The 25,161-nt window shown below is 37.8% G+C and overlaps 2 protein-coding genes across 2 annotated transcripts in view; both read right to left on the bottom strand.

The window, feature by feature from the left end:
- Positions 1–6,176, bottom strand: part of LOC131846256 (axin) — a 90,156-nt gene extending 83,980 nt beyond the window's left edge. Inside the window, exon 1 of the mRNA XM_059195519.1 lies at positions 5,962–6,176. The gene's annotated coding sequence lies outside the window, so the exon portion shown is untranslated. The remainder of the gene's footprint in view (positions 1–5,961) is intronic.
- Positions 6,177–6,898: 722 nt separating this feature from the next.
- LOC131846279 (TATA-binding protein-associated factor 172) overlaps positions 6,899–25,161 on the bottom strand; it is a 40,048-nt gene continuing 21,785 nt past the window's right edge. The window contains exons 13-35 of the mRNA XM_059195541.1: positions 24,815–25,109; positions 24,233–24,376; positions 23,045–23,231; positions 21,367–21,452; positions 20,815–20,958; positions 19,994–20,130; positions 19,365–19,461; positions 18,417–18,559; positions 17,849–18,067; positions 17,486–17,613; positions 16,641–16,837; positions 15,998–16,145; positions 15,482–15,717; positions 14,963–15,095; positions 14,150–14,382; positions 13,466–13,646; positions 12,628–12,923; positions 11,912–12,085; positions 11,451–11,621; positions 11,136–11,284; positions 10,439–10,703; positions 9,907–10,082; positions 6,899–9,016 (exon numbers count right to left, since the gene is read on the bottom strand). Of these exons, the coding sequence (XP_059051524.1) occupies positions 8,764–9,016; positions 9,907–10,082; positions 10,439–10,703; positions 11,136–11,284; positions 11,451–11,621; positions 11,912–12,085; positions 12,628–12,923; positions 13,466–13,646; positions 14,150–14,382; positions 14,963–15,095; positions 15,482–15,717; positions 15,998–16,145; positions 16,641–16,837; positions 17,486–17,613; positions 17,849–18,067; positions 18,417–18,559; positions 19,365–19,461; positions 19,994–20,130; positions 20,815–20,958; positions 21,367–21,452; positions 23,045–23,231; positions 24,233–24,376; positions 24,815–25,109 (4,192 nt within the window). The 3' untranslated portion in view covers positions 6,899–8,763. The remainder of the gene's footprint in view (positions 9,017–9,906; positions 10,083–10,438; positions 10,704–11,135; positions 11,285–11,450; positions 11,622–11,911; positions 12,086–12,627; positions 12,924–13,465; positions 13,647–14,149; positions 14,383–14,962; positions 15,096–15,481; positions 15,718–15,997; positions 16,146–16,640; positions 16,838–17,485; positions 17,614–17,848; positions 18,068–18,416; positions 18,560–19,364; positions 19,462–19,993; positions 20,131–20,814; positions 20,959–21,366; positions 21,453–23,044; positions 23,232–24,232; positions 24,377–24,814; positions 25,110–25,161) is intronic.

A 25,161-nucleotide genomic window follows, 5' to 3' on the forward strand; every position in this document is an offset into this window, starting at 1 on the left:
CCATACTCCTCCGAAACGGCTTGACCGATTCTCATGAAATTTTGTGAGCGTATTGAGTAGGTCTGAAAATCGACCAACATCTATTTTTCATCCCCCTAAATATTAGGGGTAGTCCACCCCTATTCTTTTTTTATTTTAATGCAAAACAACGTTTGCCGGGACAGCTAGTATATATATATATATATAAATTACGTGTCACGTTGTTTGTCCGCTAGTAGTTAAAATAAATGTATATAAGAATTTCTATCAGTTCTCTACTAGGCACAACACAAGCCCTGCTACACTCAGTAGTCAGATGTCGCTGTATGAATTGTCCAGGGTTTAGAAAAACTTCGTATTAATATGGCTGGAATCATTACAGTTAGAAACTCGTAATATTTGTCTTGCTTATCGAAGAGTTCCAAAACTTTTATATGTAGGAGCCCGCATACGTCGTAATACAAACTTTTATTTTTACAGGATCGAATGTGGATACGGATTCGATAGAAACTTTTTTGTCTACTCGACCGTTTACTTAAAGTTTTCATACTAGTCGGTGAGCTAAAACTTTATTCTGTACTAGTACATCCGCGCAACTTAGTCTGCATCACATTTTCCCCGTTTTTGCAACATATTTCACTGCTCGACTCGTATTTGTCCAAACGTAATGATACAAAGCCTATAGCTTTCCTCTAACAATAAGAATTTTTAAAATCGGATCATTAGTACTGGAGATTACCACGAAAATCTCAACTCGCTAACTTTTTATTTAAAGTGTATACTAGCGCTCGACCCCGACTTCGCACCAGTGCAATTGTAGAATCCAATTACCTCTAATGTAACACAATGCTAATATTCCATAAACAACTTTGTGATTACTGAATGCTCCATTTGATAGTTGCAATTATACATCGATTTACACCGACGAGCAATACAAATAACAGTTTTGCGATCACAGAATATAAAAATGTATGATTTTAAACTTTTTAAAAAAATATTTGTATCAACTGCGTGTTATAATCAATGTCTCCTAGGGGTGATTATAGACATATAAACTTTCAAAGTAAATTTTATCGACATGATATCTGTCTCACCTATCTGAATGAGTGGTAGAATAAAAAAAATAATATGACTATTCAAAAGTGGTTATATTAAATTTATTTGAATAAATATTATTTCCATTATCATTTCAGCAGCTTGTTAATACGCTGTATTTAATTCGGAACTGTACGATCTAGATATGATATGACTGCAAGTAGCGGCAGAAATGATTCGTAGATTTTGTATCTACAGGCGATAGTTCCCTTCCATTAGGTAGGAAATTAACTCGTCTACCCTTTGAGTAATACAAAAATTCTACATAACACTCAAAATAATACGGTAACTAAATTAGACATTAAAAACTACGGAACAATAGCAATAACTCCTTTTACACCGTCTTGGATTGTTTTTTACACTAACTACTGGTAACGTAACGTAACAAACAAGACGGGCCGTCTCGTTAAGAAGTCAAAGGTCTGCTTAATGGCCCCTCTGACAGAATCGCCTTTGTTCCAAACAAGACGACAATAGGCCACAGGGGTATTAGTAGGAAATACTTGACCTAAGTCCACTTATGATTGGTAAGTAGAAGAGATTCCACTCGAAATGACAAAGCTATACGCTACAGCGCTGGTGCGACCCTCGAAACCATTCTATTGAGTCACTGAAATGTTGTAAGAACCAATAGAGATGCGAGGGCATAGATAGTTAATACTAGAGCCAGGATTATTTACATGTTGCATATGCATTTGCATATTTAGCCCCTTTTTACTTGTCATTGCATATTTTTACTGAATACTGATGATAATGCATATTTTCACACTATTATTTAAGTAGAACTTCATGCCGATTTATATAATTATTATAAAAAACACGTCCTTGTTTCTGTTTTAAGATTAGCCACAATTATTAATATTAGATGTGATATTTAATAATTGTATACATGTAATATATTAATGCTCATAAAAATTCTAAATAGTTATTTATTAATAATATTACATTTCGAATTAATACGGAAAATTACGACAATCACGACGTTTTACCACTTTTCATTTATTTTTATCAAGGTAAGATCTCGTGATTTACCTAATTTACGTATAATTACTGACCGCGACAAATTTAAAAAAAGTATATTTTGGAATTAAAGTTTTATAATCGAGCAAAATTTCAAATATTATTTCTAATAAAATATTTTATTTATATATTATATTACAATTATATTATTGATCTATACCTAATAGCTAATATCGTCTGGTAATTCTTTTATAGACTCCCGTCCGAACAACCGACAAAAAAGGGGAGAAAGTGAGACGGCATTCCAAACCCGCGGAAGTTCCTCTAGGTCTCCAGTCCGTACATGAGGTCGGGCTGGAGGCCAACTCCTGCTTAGCGAATATGATTCACTAGGGGTTCGAACCTTTGCTCCGATAGTCGTGACTTCGATCTACGTTTGAATGTGACAGGGGCTCCATTAGAGACGAAGTGCATGGTTCATTGTATAATAACTGTATTGTAATTTTCATAAACAAATAAACGACAGAGATAAAGGACTGTGTTTATTAATTATTCGGTATTTGCGCAATGACATTTTTATGCATATCTTATGCATTTTTGATGCATAACTGCATTTATATTACTTATTACGATCTTTATATATTGCATATAAAGTATAAACCGGCCTCCGTTAATACCTATACATATTAAAAAACATTATATGCTTAATAATAATTAAGGAAGGGGTTTATTTTGCGAAAAAACAATTGGCTTCGAATTCGAATATTAATGTATTTGGTTAACGTACACGATATTATTTTTAAACTGAATTTTATTATTTACTGTATAGGTTATATGTCGGTGCATACTGTCGGATATGAAAGTAAATTAATCTAGGAATGTCTTCTTCTCTTTCTAATAGTTGGCAGAGCTCTCTCTGCCTACTACTAGAAAATGCGAATATCCACAAAAGCTTATATCCATAAATTTCAGGTTTTTCTCGTCAAAACAAACAGACATAGATCGACTTTATATCCAATAAAAAAAAGTAACCTACAAACAAAAACAAAAACTTTCATAAAAACTATGTCGCTCAATTACTTTTATTTTTCACAAAATAATTGTTACAAACGACACAAAGGCAGGTTACTGCTTTAATAAAATTGCATAGAAACAAACAATACCATTATTATTCCCATGGTACTTTTTAAATAAAGAGAATAATGACAGTAGCATGACATTTTAATAATAAACGAGTGTCCTGTCCTTACCAAGTTTAATACAAAGTTTAAAGCGGCGGTTACGACTTTATTCCCCGCGGGGCCGGTATTAGCGCACTGTCGCGTCTTCAGAGGGCGGCGAGATCAAAGCTAGGTACACACCAACCGGTCCCATTGATGTCGCGCACAAAGGGAATTGATTGTTGCAAACCTCTCTTTTAAAAAAAGATACCTAGCCCAGGGATTGATTACACATCTACTTTTTTATTGTGTTGTGTGCCTCCCCTTTGTTTACGTTATCGTTTTCTTTATTTGCGTGTATTCTTTATGATTTCCGCGGTTCTGTGGTAAATTAATCATATTTGTTGTTAGTGGACAAGTTAATTAAAAAATTCATAATTAAATTTGTATAAATTAATTATATTTAATTTAAACAAACTATTTGTTACGATGCAATTCTAATATAATTTACAATAATGTAGATGTGGTGTCCCTATGGATTATCACATATCTTATGTGCTATTTTTACTAATAAGACCTATCATGTATTATATGAGAAGTAAATAAATTAAATTTATTATAAAAAATTCAAAAGGTAAATTGATTCAAGATTTTTTTACATACATATACAGTGAACAAAATATTTTTTAATACTTCGTTACTCTTCACTCATTGTACGAAGATACCTGTATTCAAAAAAAATAAAATCTGTAAAATGAGGTCATTTACAAAGGATCACAAACTATACTTTTGAGAAAGTAACTTTTGCATAATTTATGTATATTTTTAATTCATTCTCATTTCAAAAATAGCTCTAATACATCTTACTAGCTAGAAGCCCTCTGGTTTTGGATACAAAATATAAAAAATAAAGTCCTATGCAAATTGAGGGTTAAAAGAGGCTAAAAATAGCCCGAGCTGTATTGTAAAGTACAGAGTAATATCATCTCACAATCTGTGCCACTAGAATAAATTACATACTCTTTTTTAACAATTTAGGGTAACTTGATAGATTTTGTCCCTTAAATGAACAACTGGACAGTAATATAAGTGATAAAAAGATGTAGATATCACTTATATTACTGTCAAGTAGCAATAAATTGCTAATTATTCTGAGACACATGGTGTAAACTGTTATAATTATATGAATAAATTACTTAATATTACCGCTACATGAATAAATGATTTTGAGTTTGAATAAATTGCTATTTTGATAAGAATAGTAGAAAATTTACAATTACATTAAATGTATAATTAACTTCATGAATGTTAAAATTCTGCCTTTTTATATCTTCATATTCTCTTTTTAGAATCTTTAATATTTGTTTATTATAATAAAATATTTTTTTTAGAATTAGCTATAATATTATTTGAGAATAGTGCATTGTTTTGAATAATGTCTATACTAATATTACATAAATAATTAATTTTGAGGTTTGGTGTGCATGTGGAGAATAGTCAATGAAACATGATTTTTTTTTTAAAATAGCTACAGCTATTTAATAAAAAAAATTCAGTTTTTGAAATGTTCATTTTTACAGATCAATTTTTTAAATGTAATCCATAACATGAACAAAGTCAGTATAGGGTGATAGTATCAGGTAATTAAGAGTTTTGGATAATATTTTTTTGTGTAATAATTTCATTAATTACTGTTCTCCTTTATGGTTGCAAAGAATTTCTAAATAACTATGCTATGTAAGATAGACTATAGCATTTCCATTTTAGACAAACAAAACACTTTAGAAACTTGGCAGTGCTAAAAAGTAAATGCAATGTTACTACACCTATACTACTAAAAATTTAATTTAATTAAAAACCTGCAGAATTTGCTGTAATAAATTAAAATGATTGTGAACTATTTGCAATTAAGGTCTTACTAAACAATGAAAATAATTTTGTAAAATTTTATAATTAAAATTTCTAATAACAAAATATTTATAATCTTAAAAAGCAAAATATGAAATAAATAATCTTCAGTAGTTTATATGTGTTTATATTTAATACTTTACTATGCACTTCAATAGCATAAATAAATCATAAAGTAAAATTTAGTTACAAATACAGTAAAACAAAGTAAACAAATGCCAAATTTTAAATCATCATTCAGTACTAATGAATTCAGTTTTATTGTTGATTCTCAAATAATATAGAAATTCCATAATATTAGTATGACACATTAAATTTAATACCTATACAACAGCCCTACAATATTACCACTACCAGTCAACTATGTAAAAAATTACTATTATATAATATTTTAATACAATCTAAAAACAAAAAGATAAAGTCTATGATAATTCAAAAAGTAATAAAAGTTTAAAAAGTATGCATTCGAAACTTATTCCTTCACCTATAGAAAGTTAGTTTAAAAAAAATACTCAAACAAAACAGTGTGATGACAGTGTTGTGTTGGGTAGCAATTAAAACTTTTGAAACTTTAAAACTTATTTTTTAGAGATACACGTGACTTTTCCTTGCAACTATTATTAAGTATTTTAAATTATGTTTAAATAATTACTAGGATTACAGCTATAACAACCGTAGACACTAAATCATAACCTTTCCATGATCGTGAATTATTTATAACTATTACCCGAACATTTGGTACTATTTTAACACGAAGGCGCCAACCTAACTAAAAACTTCATAAGTGAAAAATCACAAGTTAGTTTCGCAGGCGTTAATTTTAGAAGCCTTAATATTGAATTGTGCTTGGTTTTCTTACCTCGTTGACACCTGAATTCCCGAGTAATCCCAGAGTTCGTTACAACTTCACACATTAAACTTGCAACTTTAAACAAAGAGTATCAAAACCAGAGAAAATATTAACACTTGATATAACTTCTTATTAAGTCTGTTAACATACAAACGAACTGAAAACAAGGTTTTCACAATAGAAAACAAAAATATATTCACAGAACTGACATTGGTTTCGCCATGGTGTTGATCAGTGTTGCCAATTCACTTTCGAATAAAATCGCATTTATGTGTAAAATTAAATATTTTAATAATATTAGCAGATTTGAATAAGATTATTATATTAGTAGAAATTGAAAGTCAGGATCAGATGTTACGTTGATTACTAAAACGCTATTAATTTTAAAACAATTTATTTAATCACGTCATCATTCAATGACGTTTCATGCATAAGTTCAGTGTAATAAAAAAAACACTATTGTGTTGTGTTTTTAAATCACAAAATTTGTATAAAGTTTTTTTTAATTTTTTAGTAGTCTTCAGTACTCTACAGGTTTGTTTACGTTTTAACGTAGTGGCGCCACCTTCACGAAGATTTGCATAAACTTCTCTTTTGGGTTGTTGGGGTCATTCCAGGAGCTAAATGTAGCCCAAAAAAGGTGGCAACATTCATCTGTCTAAAATTATTTTTAGTTTCTTAGCCCCCTAAAAATATTGTTAAACCTTTAAGTAAAAACATTTCTAATGTAATATATATTGTTTGTTGACAATGTAACAATATAACAACAAAAAGTTTGTAATATTCAAATACATAACTGTAACCATTTGGCTCTCTAGTTGCCTTAAAGTGACCAACCGAATTACTGATCTGATTTTGTAAATTTTTTTGTAAATTTGACTATGCAATTTCTATGGGATAAATGTTATAAGAATAACAAGAAAACGACATTTAAAAAAACATGCTTTATTTGGTAGTAATGAAAGTTCACACTTCAAAGTAACATAATGAAATAAATAAGAGAAAGCGTAACGTGCGTGATGTTGCAAATATCTTAGCTCTACGACATTAATCCAAAATCATATTTTAAACCAGATAGTACTGGATAATTTTACGTAATTCGCATATAGGACAGATTTCAAATCTATTATATCCAAATAATAATTACAATAACACAAACATACAATCAATTAAATATTAAAATTTTTAGGCGAACTTTTGTAAACAATAAATAATTTGACATTTAAACAGTACAAAAAAAATAATCATACAAGTTAGAATACTTCTACTATCTAAAAACTACGTACGCACAAAAATTGATTACATTAATTCCAATACAAATATTCGTTATATGCTATTTTCATATACTTGAGCAGGTACAAAATAGCATGTTACACATAAAAAAACAACGCTATTGCCGTATACTAACGCTACCAAAATGACTAAAACAATGACTTTCGCACTTAAATAATATAATAAGTTAACTGAAACGTACGAGACTAAGAATAACAAACAAATATTTGAGGTATTTCTTACTGAAGGAACCTATTATTTAGTATTATGATATAAAAATATGGAGTACTATAATTTATGTAATTTGTAATATATAATTCTTTACATAATATACATTATTATGAAAGAATAACATGGATTAGTTATGTTCTTAATAATAACATTGCAAAAATATATCATTGTCTGGTTTTGCAATTTGTTTATAAATTAGTTATAAACGAATTCTTGTTATTAACATTCATTTATATTATGTAAACAACTGGATAACTTTAATAGACATTATAGGGTTATTAATAGTCATAGATTTCACACAGATTTCAAGTAACGAGTCATTTAAAATTGGTATATATATATAACAAATAATGAAGAACGTGGAAATATCTTAGTACATTTACTAAGAGATTTCTATGTTGCGATGTTAACTGAGCAGTTGTAATTTATTGTAACATAAATCGAAATATATAAAATCAATGCATTTCTTGAATTTTAACAATATTACATCGACGATTTGTATAATAAATAAAATTGCCGACAATATATATAATTATGTATACCTCTTTTTAGTATATCATATAGATTAAGAGTTCTGAGCAGTTTTCAAATATGTCCCAATTAATGTATTAAATGACAGATAAAACTACAAAATTCAGTAATTTAATACGCGAACTGCCTAAAACCGACACTAAACTCAGGCACAATATTGGAGCAGTGGTGATGGAGGTAAAATAGGTTCGGCGTGCGTACTATGAAAAATCAGCGCTGATTTCGCTAGGGCGCTTTCCAACACTGCTCCGACATTGCCCCTAACATTATTGTCGTGTGTAGACCGTTTAAGGAGCACACTTCTAACACTATTTAAAGTTTACTAAAACTTTAGTTACAGCATTTGCAAAAAAACACCTCTTGACGTCTGCACTCACAATTCTAATTTCTGTTTCAATTCCACGTTTTAAATGTCTGATTGAACGCGGAATTTATCAAAACTTAAATTAAATTTTGACAATTCGAAACCTAATTTGTGAATATTTAAATTAAGAATTATTAAACACAAGTTTACGTAAATATTGAGTGGAGGTGGTCGACATTTCACTATTCAAAATTTAAATAAAGAATTCTGAAATCAGATTTAGATATCAGAACTTCAGAACATTAAATGGAATAGTTTTGATACCACGATTTATATCGTGAGATAGAACATAGACTATTCTTCTATATTCAACTATTTAATTCTATTATCATATAGTCTAATTACGACATAAAAGTCACACCAGTTCATTACTTTTGGCTATAAGTATTAATAATACTCATTTCTCTTAATGATTATGTGCCCATTTTGTTGAGACCTTTAATAAAGTTTGACATATCATATTCCTCCTCGTATTGTTTGTCGTCCCACAGATCTGGCAGTGTATCGAGGATGGACTTGCTTGTGGACGACCCAGGCTGGGGTTGGCTGGATTGTCCATTGGACAGCTGGAATAGGTCTAGAAGCTGTTCAGTGCCCATTGTTTCTAAGGCTGCGTTTTCGCTGCTGATCACCGTGTTTGCTGTTAGTAGCTTGAATTTTTGTAACCTGTTAAAGACACATTATATTTTTTAATAATTATGTATTTTTTATGTGACTGGAATAGTGAGCTGGAAATATTGAGCGCCCAGCATTATAAGTAACAAAAGTCGCCTATATACAAGAACAACACGAGATCATGTGATCAATATCACATGATCTCGTGTTGTTCTTGTAGCCGAAATATCTACCCATTCCGGAGGATTATGTCGTACCTCTGTAATATTTAACTGTTACCTTATCTCACCCATCTTACTAAGTGTGATGCTTGGCGTCTTAAATAGGTACTCATACAGAATGTGCGTTGAATTTGATCATTATTGGTATTAGTTATACCAGTGGTATTTATACTTCTTATTTATTGCTCTTTACAATTTGTAGATATTATATAAACGGGATCATCACAACACAATCAGGAGCATACCGTATAATAATAACAAGACATAGGCCTGAGAAGTCGCCACAAAGAAAGCGACAGATATTAAATAAAGAGAACTGGAAAAACCGCACCGTGCGTCAGCTTGCTCATTCCGCGTCGTGCACGTGAATGCTTTAACGGCTTTTTGTAAAATTAATTATCATTGCAAAATGGAGGAAATCTGATTATGAAGCAAAGTCATAAATCCCAATATTTCGATTTTAAAGTATCAGGAACACATAGTTTATTGTTATTCTCATAATAAATATCCTTTTTATGTAATATCACAGTGATTTTAATTTTAATATGGTATGACTATAAAGTGTGTGTCTTGTCAGTTCTTCTCATCTCGAAATCATTCCGAACTGACGGTAGATTTGACATATCATAAGAGTCTGTAATGTAATAATAACCTACATGAATAAATATATTTTGAATTTTATAAGGAAGTTAACGATTACAAAATATGTAGTTTACGTACCCCATGATCTTCTCCTCGAGCGTGTCCCTGGTGATGAGCCGGTACACGTTGACGACCTTCTTCTGTCCAATACGGTGGGCGCGGTCCATCGCCTGCAGGTCCTTCATTGGGTTCCAGTCGTGCTCCACGAAGATCACTGTATCCGCGCCCGTCAAATTCAATCCTAGCCCACCCACCTGGTACAATAAACATAAATTAAATAAATGCACAATATCAAGTTCTGTAAAATATTTCACAAGTCGAAATTTGTTATTCTAAAAGAGTTCATTCGTAAACAAATAAACAAGTTCACTCGTAAATAAAATAGTAATTCTGGTATTAATACAAACAATTCCTCAGAACACTCACTCAATCGGCGGGTGCAGATAGCACTCCAAACTTATAGAGCTGCTGAAGGCTAACACCCGCCTGACGGATACGAGTTTAGTCTGAGGGCACCGCTAGGGATTCGATCTTCGGCTCAGGACGTCGATCCTCATATGAATTGGACGGGGGATCGATCAAGGGGCGCGTAATATATACGTATCCTTACCGCAGTGGTGAGCAGCAATAGATCGATGGAGACGTCCGTATTGAACCTGGTCACGATCGCGTGCCGCTGCTGCGGCGGCACGCTGCCGTCCAGCCGCAGGTACGTGACGGCCGGCAGGTGCCGTTGCAGGAGGTCTTTCTCCACAATGTCCAGCATCTTCTTCAGCTGGCAGAACACCAGCGCCCGGTGCTGAGACACTATCGCCGAGACTCCGCTAGCGGGCTCGGGTACCGCCATGCCGATACCGCAGTCCAGCAGTAGTTGTCTGTGGATAGCGTCTCGTTAAAATGTGCGTAACAAAAATATTACATAAAATAAAAAAAAAACTATTAATATAATTTTTTTGTGTGACTAAAATGTCATATATATATATTGTATTGTTTTTGTATTTCAATTTGAACAATATACCACATTTTAATAAGCATAAATGACTACAATGTAAATGATGCAACTTCGTCCGCGTGCTAACTTTTTTTTTTTATAAAATAAAATATTTCTACAAAAAAAGTAATATATTTTATATTTAAAAAAAATACATTTCGATGTATCGAATATACTTTCATGTGCATCTAGTGAAAAGCTATTAATTTGAAGTTACAAACAGTCACTTCAATTATGTATTTTTGTAAAGATAACTGAGCGAGTGTCTTAAATTGCGTTATAACACTTTTTGATTTATATATCTTTGTAAACTAACTTGAGTGCGGGCAATTTGGCCGAGTGCTCGATATCGTCTAAGTTGGACCGCTGCGTAGCCAGTTGTTGCGCCACCTTAGCCGCCTCCGGGTGATCCGCCGTCAGCACTAACTTCGGATGGTTGCATACGTTTTGTAGATAGTGCAATGCCTGGAAGCAATACGTAATAATAAAATAACTCCCAATAAAAAAAACACACACAATTTCCTCTAATATTCATTACTACGAAATTTTTAGAATGAACAGATGGATGTTTTTTTTTCTTCTTGAAACAAAAATGTATTTCTGATGATTTATGCGATATGTTATTACGAACCTGGAAGACGTGCGTGTGACTAGTAATGCCCTGCGGCATGTGCTCCCGCGAGAAGTGCTCGTACAGCCGCCGCTGCAGTGGGCTCAGCTCGCAGTAGTAGTCCTGAGTGATCTTGGGCGGGAGTTCCTTCAGCACGTCCTCCTTTACGCGACGCAATAGGAACGGTAACACCTAGAACATCAAACATTTGCTGTTGACGAGCTGTTACATTTGTTTTTCTCGAGAGACTACAACATTGGGTGTTTCAAGAACGATATATTAAGGTTTCTGAAGAGTCGGCAGCGCGCTAAGCTAACCGTTTACCATCAAATTCAAAATCATTTATTCATGTAGGACATTTTAGTCGCTCATGAACATCAAATTTTCAGTTGGATCGTGTGCCGTTTGCCACCTACGTAGTGAGACGACATTCTGATATAAGGGGTATATAGAAGGGTACAGAATCGTAGTAGGGCTCCGACCTGCCTGTGCAGCGCTTCGCAGGCGAGCGCGCCGGCCTGCAGGTGGTGCGGCGCGGCGCGCGGGTCGCGGGCCGCGAGGATGGGCCGCGAGTACCGCGCGGTGAACTGCCGCTCCGTGCCCAGCAGGCCCGGCATCAGGAAGTCGAACAGCGACCACAGCTCCAGCACGTTGTTCTGCGGACACCGACGCCCACGCCGTATTTAAACCATACAATTTTCAAATCAAAAATACATATTTTTAAAGTACTGCGATAGTTTCACTTATTGTAAGTATATGTGATATATAAATAACGATATGTTGATTAAATTTTAATACACATTTTGACACATTTGGTACAAACACCTTTGAATTAAAAAGTAAATATATTTAAAGTATTGTGCACAGTATTTACATCACAAAACTTTCAAATGAATAATATCTTTATTCCAAGTATTGTGGATAGATTTGACTTATCATAAGTGAACTTTGAAAAAGGACAAACACAATAGATCTATACAGATCGCGGTGTTACAGGTGTGACAATAGCCTCTTTGACAACGCCACTTTTTAACTTCTGACCTCTTTTAAAAAATGCAAATTGCAGTGTTCTGCGACTTTCTTTGAAATGGCTTAAAAGTAATAAAAATAACTCCTTTTATTTTTTTAAATCCTATCCATATCCACCCAAAGGACGTTTGTTTCCATTGAAACTCGAATGCATACCAAAATCACTGACCTGTATTGGAGTACCGGATAATATCAGTCTATGGTTTGCGTCTATCTGTTTTATTGCTTTGAACGCCTTCGTCTTTCCATTCTTGATGACGTGCCCCTCATCTAATATACAGTAGTTCCACTTAATGCTGCTGAAGAATTCTATATCCTTGCGGACGATATCGTACGACGCCACAATGAGGTTGTAGAACTTCACGTGCCCGCGGAGCCGTTCGCGCTCGATCGGTGGACCGACATATTGGAGAGGCTTCAGGAATTTCGACGGAATGAATTTGTTAACTTCAAATACCCAATGGCCTGTAAAAAAATAGATATTTCAATATTAGTTTTTACAAATTTCAAGATGGTTTTTAGGGAATAAAAACATTGAATTATGCTAGGTCCAACGGTGTTAGTTCAAAAAAGAAAACTAACCTAAATTGTAATCGTATTTTCTGAAAGAATGTTGTATTTTATAGACAGGGTTAAATAAAATAATCGTAAAAACTGTACAATATGAAACTATTTTTCAACAATAAAATATTTAATTAGCTTTATTTTTTATCCTTTTATTTAATTTGGGATTATGGAGATCCGCCCGTCCCAGGTACTACCAGACTCTTACCGACTAAAAACCCCAAGGTGTTCCTTCTTAGTGGTTAATCTTTTATCAGAGTTACGGGAATGTGCAAATAATCTTCCGTAACAGAAACTTTTAGAAAGTTAAGCAAGGGATAAACAGATAGTGTATCTCTTGCTGAATTCTAAAGTAATTTTTCTAGATTAGTTCTGCTTTAGCAAAATACATTTTTTTTCTATACATTTAAGGAAGAGGATTATTAAAAACAGTGTTACGGTACCTGTAAGCGTTGGGGGGCAAACGACTAGCGACTGTAGAGCTGGCAGTTTATCTCGAGCTCGCTCCCAGTGTGAGGACGCCACCACTACTATGGACTGTAGGGTCTTGCCCAGCCCCATGTCGTCGCAGAGCACTCCGTGTAACCGGTATTCGTACAGGAACCTCAGCCAATTGATCCCTGCCTGTAATAAAATATATATATTTATAATTTATTGCACTTTGTAATAAAGTAAATGTAATTTTTTCATTAAAACTTTCGTATGCTACCAGCTGCTGGCAATATATTTAGACGAATTATTGATTCACGTTGGTAAATTGTAGAGAAAAGATTTTATTTCAAAGATTTTATTCTAATTTTATAATTTCACCAATCGTTAAGTACGAATGCAGATGGCACTTCAAACCCGAGGAAGAACTTATGGAATAACTGAAGGCCAATTTCTTCTTGACGGATACGACTTGTGACGGCAGAGAGGTGTGTGGTACCTGCTGGTAGGACCGCAAGTCCGCGGCGAGCGGCACAGGCACACGGTAGTCGGGGGAGTGTGGGGGCGACGGGGGTGTGAAGTACCTGCTGGTAGGAGGTCGGTAGTAGTCGGGGGCGTGTGGGAGGCGGCGGGTGTGGTACCTGCTGGTAGGAGGTCGGTAGTAGTCGGGGGCGTGTGGGAGGCGGCGGGTGTGGTACCTGCTGGTAGGAGCGCAGGTCTGCGGCGAGCGGCACGGGCACGCGGTAGTCCGGTATGGAGGCGGGCGCGAACAGGTTGTCGAGGAAGCGCTGGTCGGCGCGGCGCCTGGCGCGCAGCTCGGCGGAGAGCGGCGGCGCGCGCACGGCGCCCTGCAGCGGCACCAGCCGCACCAGCGACGCGAAGCACCGCGTCGACATCACGCGCGCCGCCGCGCACGAGTCGCTCATGCGCCCTGCACACGCACACGCATACGCTCACTACTGCCGCTAATTGTACGGTGCTCACGGAAACAAACCGCGGTAGTTTGCTTTAGCAATAATAAGTAGTGTTACGACAGATAGATTTTTACATCGACAGATACACATACGGATGTATGATACAATATATTATATTGTTTTTTTTTTGTGTATTATATTTGTTTCTTCTTTTCTTTTTTTATATACTTTGTTTCTTTTTGTAATTTATACGTTGTGTTGTGTTGTAAAGTATACACAAATACATACGTATGTGTATCATACATCCGTATGTGTATCTGTCGATGTAAAAATCTATCTGTCGTTTTTTTACTTATTATCGCTAAATTTTTTAATTGCCTTTCCTCATATGTGTAGAGTAGCGTAAAAAGGTAGTAACTTGGTACATTGTTTGCTGTTGGAGACAAACCAGTAGTTTTCAGTTACTACCGACCTGAACTACATGTAAAAGCGCTCGTTACAACGTCACCGCTTTCCAAATTCCATTCATTTAATACAAAATAATAATGTGTTAATGCATCATTAGTGATATTAGACTAGTCACAATATAATACTGACCTAGTAGCGGCACGAGCAGCAGCACGATGTAGGGCACGACCTGCAGCTGCAGCACGTCCACCACGCGCGCCAGCGCCTCCGCCGCGCCGCACCGCACGCGCTCCACGCTCGACTCGCACAGCGCGGGGATTAGCTGCACACGCACACGCACAACCTTACTATATACATGTACGAACAATAAAATTAAAAAAAAAAATTGAATAGAAATGTTTAAAAAATACTTAAATGGACAAAAAACCAAAGAGTATACCCAAAAGTTACAAAGTGATACCCAAGAGTATACATAAAAAGCATAGGCAGACAAATTAAAAGGTATAAATACTATATTAGGAAGACATCAGGAAAAAGTTGGACTCAAAGTGGACACCACCGTTGGATGTGGCATTAAAAAATACATACATCCTTAAATTTTCACCCATCTACCAGCAACCCTTATTTTTTAATAGCAATTTTAATTGATATGGCAAAACAACGATTTCGGGGTCATATAGATCATTGATGTATTATTGTATCTCTCACCTCCTGCATGATGGTGTGCATAACAGCGGCATCATCCCTGGCCGCCATGACGGCGAGCGCACGCGCCGCCATGTGCCGCACAGCGGTGTAAGCGCTGCGGGACAGCGCACAGCACGCGGCAGGTGCTTGCTGCAGCCGCTGCCATAAAGCGTCGTCCACGTGCGCGCACACCGCTTCGAATACCTGCAGCTGCGACACCAGCTCCTCCGCCGCCTCCACCGACTGAGACTCCAACTCTGCGAGAACATTCGTAATTGAGCGATTGACGTTCGTTCGTATAATGTATCGTTTTTTCTAACACTCTGAAACACGTTTGGCGGACTTATATTAGAATTTTATCCGGCTCGAAGGACATTTTTTCTTCTGCAACTGAAATGGCAACAAAAGTTCTGTATGACGCAAAGCGCTTCAGACATCTCGAAATGACAATTAAGATATGCACGCGAAGCAAAGGAAGTTGCACGAGTTTAAATTAAATGTACAAAAAGCAAAAATAATCATCAGAAATATAATCACCACTATCTGTCATCACTTTGGCAAATGGTTCGGTGATGAATTCCCACAGCTTCGGCAACTTGTCGGGCAATTCGTTTCCGAAATACTTTGTCAGGCTGACCAGTGCCAGCGTGGCACCACGGCGCTGTATCCGAAGTAGTTTGCGGGCCTGTAAAAATATATCACACGATGTTATATGTTAATTTTATTTATTTGTGATTTTCTACACCAAATAATACAATACCAAAGCTCAAAGTTCAAATATGAGTAGTAATTACTGTAATTAAAAAAATGTGTGATAATTAATGTTTATAATTGCCTCTCCGCTAAAGGAAATACTCAAACACGAGTGTGTTTGAATAACAAATCAAAACTAATGTTAAAGACGGCGGTAGGCTCGGGAGAGTTAGTTTTGCATTTCGAAATTAAATAAGATATATATTAGTGTGGACATGTCAAGTATTACATTCACCATGACGATACTTCTGACCACCCCGAACTGGGTTAATAGTCATGATGATAATAAAATAAAACATATAAGCCTGTTTTCCATTTCTTTTACATAATATGGGATACTTTTTCTAGTGAATGAATTCAATTAACCTAAATTTGCTGGTAAGGGGCGACGATGGCTCGAGTTTTGTGACAAGTGAGTGTAAGTTACCTCGTCCTCCTGCGCGAACACGTGTTCGAGAGCGAGCGCGGCGGCGGTGTGCGGTGTGGAGGGTGTGGTAGGCGTGGTGGGCGTGGTGGGCGTGGCGGGCGTGACGGGCGTGGCCGGCGGCCGACCACGTCGAGGCGCCCATCGCTCCGCCGCCCGCTGCTGCTCCCACAACGTCAGAATGCCCGAGTATTTGTCCACTGGAACAAGAAATATCATTATAAGGTTATGCATTACTATTATTACCTATAAATGATGCCTTCTATTTATTTAGCCCTACTACTAGCATCGAATAGTAAAACTCTGTGCTAAAATATTTACACTGAAATTTATTTTTACTAATTGAAATTATAATTATTGTTATTAGAATTGCTGTATTGGCATATATGGACTACCACTTGATGTATGTAGGATAAATATGAGTATATATTTAGTAAGAGTAAAAAATAACCAATAACATCATAGAAAAATACAGTAATATTTTTTCTACTAATTAATTGATACCCATCCAATCAAAACCGACAACAATCAAACACAGGATCAGCATTACAAACTTTAGAAATATCGTCATCAAATATCATCACACATGGTTTGGTCCTTCGAGTCGGATTAGACAAATCATTTTTAAATTAAAAATATCTCAGGACAATTTACACAGCGCGATTTAGTCTCTAGTTAAGCAGTGCTTGTGATATAAGTAATAGAGTACTGATGTAAACACATAGATATTTTTGTTGTAAATAAATACATAATATACATAGTTATACATCATAATCAGATATTTCGTAAAACGTAGAAGGAAATATTATTAAAAATCATAATTTGAGAAAGTGTTGTGCAGTACGTACCGGCAATGTGGTCGTTCTTATGCGCCTGGGGATCGCTTCGGGTCTCAGGGCCGCTGTCACCGCTGCCACCAGACTCCGCGTCATCGGCGCTCTCCAGCGAGATGCGCGGCGTAAACTCTGGATCGCACCTGTGTGATATCAGATGTAATACTCGCGCAATGACTACATATTTATACAGAGTGTACGCACAAAGACTTGCTCAGTTTAGAAAAGAGTATTAGACTAAAAAATATACACGTACCGTAACGGTAATGTTACTAATTACCGTAACAGTGACTAATAGTTATGCTATCCAAACTTTAATAAAATTACGAATTTTAATAAAAACTTTTGATGATGATCAATCTTTGTCAAAAGACCTACCTTAAGAATGCTTTCAGGTTAACAAGGACTTTGTTGTTAGGACACGGTTCCCTATGAACCAGCTGCGCTAGTAACACCGCCAGCGTATCCGCTGAGTTTTGCTGCAGTTCCTCGCTGCACTCCCGCTTGATGCTCTCCATCAGCGGACGAACCACCGGGTTTAACTTCTCAGGCAGCGCATGGAGGTTGGCACAAGCACCCGCTAAAGCGGCTTGTACACTGTAGACAGGATTCTATCATTAGTACTTCATTTTTATAATGCCTAGTCGCCGCATAAATTTTATGGAAAGGAATCTTATCGAATACATTGATGTTGTATGAACAGTTCACGTAGTACAAAATAAGAAGAACTTGTATTGTCCCAAAAATATAGTTGATTATAGGTTATTTTAAATAACACGTCATAAATTAATTCCACTTTGGATCTAAATTTGTTAAGATTGGAAATATTGGAAATTGAAATTAAATTTGATTATCATATCGACTTTGCACATTTCAACATAATGTGATGAAGATGAAACAAACAACTCTTTCATAATAACAAAATAAGTATAGATATCATACTCACGAGACGTTGAGGGTGCTCTGCTCGCTGGAGCACTGTCCCACTGATGACTGGAGATTCTTGCGGCGCTCCTCCAGGGTCTGAGCGACGCGTTTCAACTTCATCGCAGCCACCATCGGCTGCGTCACCGTCGTCAGCTTGGACACCTAATACAAAATGCTGGATATTATATACAAACAGTGGGCAGTGGGGAGGGAGGACGAGAGCAAGTTTTACACAAGTATCAAGATATGAGAATATAGGTGGAGGTTCTGTTCACATAGTGTGCATATTCTCGTGGGCTGCCCTCCACTCACTGTCTGGTCGAGTCAATGACTGCCACAGGCGTTCCATTTGACATTCATCTCGAACACGACAAAGCTTTGGCCAAACGCTAGAATTCGGGCAGCGAAATGATTTTACTTTTTCCGGAACTTATTAACGAACAATTTCGAAAACAATCCATATTTATGTACCACGCAGGCGTCTAAAATCTAACAAATCTAGGAATTTATGCTTCAAATACTTATCGTTCATGACCGCCTAGTACATTGAGTACATAATATTCGTATCTCGTTACTACTTGTTAATAATGGTACCTCGGCAATGAGCTAACTCACTGCCTTTATGGACATTCTACAATCCATCATCATATTGTTAGCGCATAAATTTGCAACAATTATCTGCTTAATATGATCCTACAGCTACCCTACTACAAAGCGAGCTGTTTGTTGTCTGTGATAGGAGAATAAATAGTAATACATAATATTTATTAGTATAGACATATTTACCTAAGTTTCTATCACTGCCCTTCAACCGATTTTTGTTTTTACCCAATGATTAGCTGGTAGAGAATGCCATATGGCATTAAGCTTAAATAAAATAGTAATAGTAAATGGTATAGTGTAATAAATAGATAATACGCAGACGACTTCTTACAATTACCTATGTTAAGGATATACTATCACTTACCTGTTCCAATCTAAATATGTTGTTGAATTCTTCACTATCCACTTGCAGCTTGTAGTGTTTCATCAGCGCGTGAAGATCGCGGGCCTCTTGTAATATCCTATTTTTATTATTATATGTTAATAAATAATCCAGTTACGTTCATTGACATATTGAGTACGTTATATAGAGTCTTGTAAAAATATCTTAGTGAATGGATTGTTTAAAATCTTTTTTTGAAATATATGGTAAATATTTAAAAAACATTATAAAATAAAACATACACTTACATGTCAACAGACAAGCGTCTTTGATTTTTATACATAATAATATAAAATGTATAAAAAGAACCGACAAATACATACACAGATTTTGATGAAACATGAGAGTAATATATCTTCTTATAGCTTATACATCGCAGTAACACATAGGCTATAATTTAAGATATTATGTAAATTGGGCAGATGGAGACAAAGTTGCACGGCTCAGTAGGTAAAAAATATAATACTATTAATTTATTACAATTACAGTAATATAGCTTATAATTGAAAAAGATATTATGTAAATTGGGTGAAATATAATGATAAGATTCAAGTAAGTGAGATGCAGACAAAGTTGCGCGTATCAGTTAGTGTAAAATATAAATTACTTACCTATTACAGTTTAAGGCGACTTCGTCGTAGTAGAGAGCTTGGTTCAGTGCCGTGTGTAATGTTGAGGTCAGTAGAGGGGGCGCTAGTGTCGATACACCATTCTCTACACTAGCGGTATCCACTTCCATATCACTTTCCTGTGGAAATTGTAAACAATACATTATTTAGAAATAACATAAGCGATAAGGCTGCCTTTTTTATTCCTGTAATATACTTTGTGCAATGAACAGTATATAAATAAATGAATGACAAATCTTATAAAAAATTATAGACATGGTATGTGTTCGCGCCATTTATATAAATAAATGCTTTAAATTAATTAATATAAATGACAAATCTTATAAAAAAGTTATAGCCCCCCTTTATTTCATCTTCATGGTATTTCTGATGAGAAAGAAAACATTCGGAAAGGTTTAGTTTCGGCAGTTCTACTTAGGGCTTCTACAGTGGGATTAAGCCCCATTCTCTGTAATGTGACGCCTTTTGGTTTCGTTTTAAATATAATCTTTAGTTTTTGTTACCGAATGCGTCTATTTAAATGACTAACTTCGGTACTTTTTTACCATGGACCATATAATTATTTTTTTTATAGAAACAGCAACGTATCAATTAGAAAGATACCTTATAAATTCATTTCGCTTCCGCTTCAAAAACATTGTGGAGTAGTGCCAATTGAGTGCCAGCCAACAGCCAACTTTTTAAACACAACTGAATTTTATTTCAGTAAGTAATTCTCCTATATCTTTATTTTAAAAAGGCAATAGAGAGAGAGAGAAAGAGAGAACGTGAGAGAGGGACACAAACGTAATATAAATATATACCTGTGTGTGGTGGTTGCCATTGAGGGCGGGACCGCGTGTGGGCGGGCGGCGCAGGCGGCGGTGGTGGCGCGCCCACGCGGACACCACCAGCCCGCCCACCAGCCGCTGCAGCGCGCTGCCCGACCGCAGGTACACCACCATCACCTGCCATAACGACACATTACACTACTCTAGGCGACTTAATGATGTACATGTTGTATTTAATAATATCTCAGGACATTTCACACAGCGCCATCTAGTCCCAAGCTAAATCAAAGCCAGAGCTACATATATATACATTTTTTTTAACGATATAACATGAATACAAATGTTTTTAAGGCGCGAGGAATCGAACCTACGATCTTCAGACGTAAGGCGGTTGCTAAACCACTAGACCACCGAAGCCGTCTGTCAAGGATCGAAATTACGACGGCCTAAATTGGGGGCGAACAGTAAACTGAGACTAAAGTTGTATTTGACAAAATAATAAAAATGTATTTATAGAAAAGGAATGGTGACCAAATTCAAATTTTCTTTGAGACACTGAGATTTCGAGTAATTATACCATCATACCTTAACATAACAGTCTATAGGACTCTCATCCTCAGCTTTGTACTCTATACCAGGCGCCGGCTGGACTAGGTAGCACGAGAGGTAACCTACAACAAGAAATAATACTTTTATTGGAAATAAAGATATAGAAATCACATTTTAATTGGCGTACCATAATACATACACTGAATACCATCGAAACCGAACGATTGGAGGTTCTCTAGCGTACGTTTTTTTAGAAACTTTTTACCACGCACAAACTAAAGTGATTCTACAATGAGAATCACTTTCCAGCAATGGTTTTTTCCGAACCGATATGATATTGAAACCTTCAAGAAAAGATATTCCTTCTTATGAGGACAGCAACGCACTTAAATTCCCCTGCGGGAGCTCATGGGCGGCGGTAATCACTTATCACCAGATAAGCACCAAGTTCGTTTGTTTCCTACTAATAATAAAACAATAATAATTGACAAATGAACTGTATTACAAACTAGGTACATTTTAATTCAGTAAAAAGTATTCTAAGCAATAATGTAGTACAGACCATCCTAACTAGAGAAGTATAAATAAAATACTCGTCTTCCGGCTTTGACGCCTAGCTCGGGCAGGCGCGCGCCGCCTCCGCTCGGGCAGGCGCGCGCCGCCTCCGCTCCCGCTTCCGCTCCCGCCTCCGTACGTACCGAGCAGGTGTGCGGCGCGGGTGCGCGCGCGCATCACTCCGCGGTCACGCAGCGCGGCCGGCTGCGAGTCACCGCCGCCCAGCACCCAGCGCGGGCAGACGCGCGCCGCTCCCGCCTCCGTACGTACCGAGCAGGTGTGCGGCGCGGGTGCGCGCGCGCATCACTCCGCGGTCACGCAGCGCGGCCGGCTGCGAGTCACCGCCGCCCAGCACCCAGCGCGGGCAGACGCGCGCCGCTCCCGCCTCCGTACGTACCGAGCAGGTGTGCGGCGCGGGTGCGCGCGCGCATCACTCCGCGGTCACGCAGCGCGGCCGGCTGCGAGTCACCGCCGCCCAGCACCCAGCGCGGGCAGACGCGCGCCGCTCCCGCCTCCGTACGTACCGAGCAGGTGTGCGGCGCGGGTGCGCGCGCGCATCACTCCGCGGTCACGCAGCGCGGCCGGCTGCGAGTCACCGCCGCCCAGCACCCAGCGCGGGCAGACGCGCGCCGCTCCCGCCTCCGTACGTACCGAGCAGGTGTGCGGCGCGGGTGCGCGCGCGCATCACTTCGCGGTCACGCAGCGCGGCCGGCTGCGAGTCACCGCCGCCCAGCACCCAGCGCGGGCAGACGCGCGCCGCTCCCGCCTCCGTACGTACCGAGCAGGTGTGCGGCGCGGGTGCGCGCGCGCATCACTCCGCGGTCACGCAGCGCGGCCGGCTGCGAGTCACCGCCGCCCAGCACCCAGCGCGGGCAGACGCGCGCCGCTCCCGCCTCCGTACGTACCGAGCAGGTGTGCGGCGCGGGTGCGCGCGCGCATCACTTCGCGGTCACGCAGCGCGGCCGGCTGCGAGTCACCGCCGCCCAGCACCCAGCGCGGGCAGACGCGCGCCGCTCCCGCCTCCGTACGTACCGAGCAGGTGTGCGGCGCGGGTGCGCGCGCGCATCACTCCGCGGTCACGCAGCGCGGCCGGCTGCGAGTCACCGCCGCCCAGCACCCAGCGCGGGCAGACGCGCGCCGCTCCCGCCTCCGTACGTACCGAGCAGGTGTGCGGCGCGGGTGCGCGCGCGCATCACTCCGCGGTCACGCAGCGCGGCCGGCTGCGAGTCACCGCCGCCCAGCACCCAGCGCGGGCAGACGCGCGCCGCTTCCGCCTCCGTTTCCGCTTCCGCTCCAGCGCCGCCGCCGCCGCCCGTGCCTTGTGACGTAGTCCGCGTGCGACGCTCCTGTACACACCATACCGATATTTCCAAATCAACGTATGAAGACTCGCAAACTTTCGTGTTGCTTATGTTTATTTATGATAGACATGTTTTATTTATTACATAAACAAGCAAACGATAAAATTTTATTTATAACTCGGATTACTATAATCTCTAAAGCCACGTGCATTAATAAATTTATGATAAATGAGTTTCATTTATTACTTATTCAAAAATACATCGTGAATTCTTACGCTACAACATAAACTTATGTTCCAAAGTTTAGATATTTTTACTTAACAGTTTTGGGTATACGCTTCGAGACTCAATCGGGACATATGAGAAGCATAAACAACTACTTCTAACTAAAAATTATATGTAGTAGGCATACGCAAGTATTGAGGACTAGACTAAGCTACATTGCGGGAGTCCACAAAAAATTGCCCGATGTCATTAACGTTTACAGATGTGTGAGTAGTAGATTTGACAATTCATGAGAGTCTGCAATAGACGCCACATGAATAAAGATTGAATTTGGTTTGATAAAAAGAAATCTTTCACAAGTATTAACAAGTATTAAGTACAATATAGCATACAGGCTCCAGAACATTATAGCAAATATGTCAGGGATTGGACATCATTGCATTACTGTGGACACAGTGGATCTGGACGTGGACATAGATATATGAAATGAGAGACAAGGATATATATTGTAATTAACTAACATAATATGGATGGATATCCGAAATAAATGTGTCTACACATCGATCGAACTTTAATTAACCAGAAAATTGAGTTGAGTCATTCCAATTCGACAAGCAGATTCGACGTCACGTAGCCTATTAATTCACAATTTAATACATTTTAATGTTATACTTTTATTCGCACAATAAACTATTTTTTATAATCTTTAAAAATATAAAATTAATCGAGCACCTAACATTCTTCTGAACACCTGACCAAAGAAAAAAATCACAAACAAAACAAATAATAAAATATCACATAAATGAACAGACGAAGGCTACCTTGGGTGAGACGTGCAGCAGCAGAGTGGGCTCGACGGGCAGCCTGGCGGGCTGCATGGCGAGGCACAGCCACGTGGCCAGCATCGGACACGCCGCCACCAGGATCGCGCCCAGCCGCGCGTGCTGCATCAGGTTGTCCCACACCTGTACAATATTTTTAAAATTCATCTTATATATAAAATTCTCGTATCTCAATGTTAGTTACCATACTCCTCCGAAATGGCTAGACCGATTTTTATGAAATTTCATATGCATATTCAGTAGGTCTGATAATGGACTACTATCTATTTTTTATATTCCTATGTGATAAGGAATATTTTTTTATAATATTGCATTAAAAAATATTTAATTATGCAAAAACTTTGTACTCCTCTATACGAAATTTGCCCGGACAGAGTATTAAATTTTGCACACTTATATTTTATACAGAGAAGGAGTGCAGAATGCCAATATTTTAAATTATGCATGAAAAATACATTAAATCAATAAAAAAACACACTCTACTATGTATTTAACACCTTAATAATGTCCAAACTTATACTTTAAATTCATTATAGTCTAATTTTGACCAATGAAGATTACCTGCACCGCTATATCTTGGATTTCAGGTATGTGCTCGAATAAAACCCTCTGATAGATATGTCTCATTGCCTCCTGCAGTAGTTCTGGGGTCCACATTAAATATTGACTATCATCGTCGCCGTTCTGTTCAGAATTTACACTGTCGCCATTTGTCTCGGTGCCATTCTTGGTTTCGGTGATGACGAGTGGTCTGGTTAGAGTGCATAGGGTCTGAAGCGCTGCCTTCCTCACTGAACTGGTGGAATGATCGAGATACGGCCAAAGACGTGGGAGCACGTCCGATAGATCGATTGGACTGAAAAAGGATTTATAGGAATTTAAGTCAATTTGTCTAAGTAAGTAAGTTT

Source organism: Achroia grisella, unplaced genomic scaffold (genome assembly GCF_030625045.1).
Source record: "Achroia grisella isolate CSIRO2021 unplaced genomic scaffold, CSIRO_AGI_Agris_v1 utg509, whole genome shotgun sequence".
NCBI lineage: Eukaryota > Metazoa > Arthropoda > Insecta > Lepidoptera > Pyralidae > Achroia > Achroia grisella.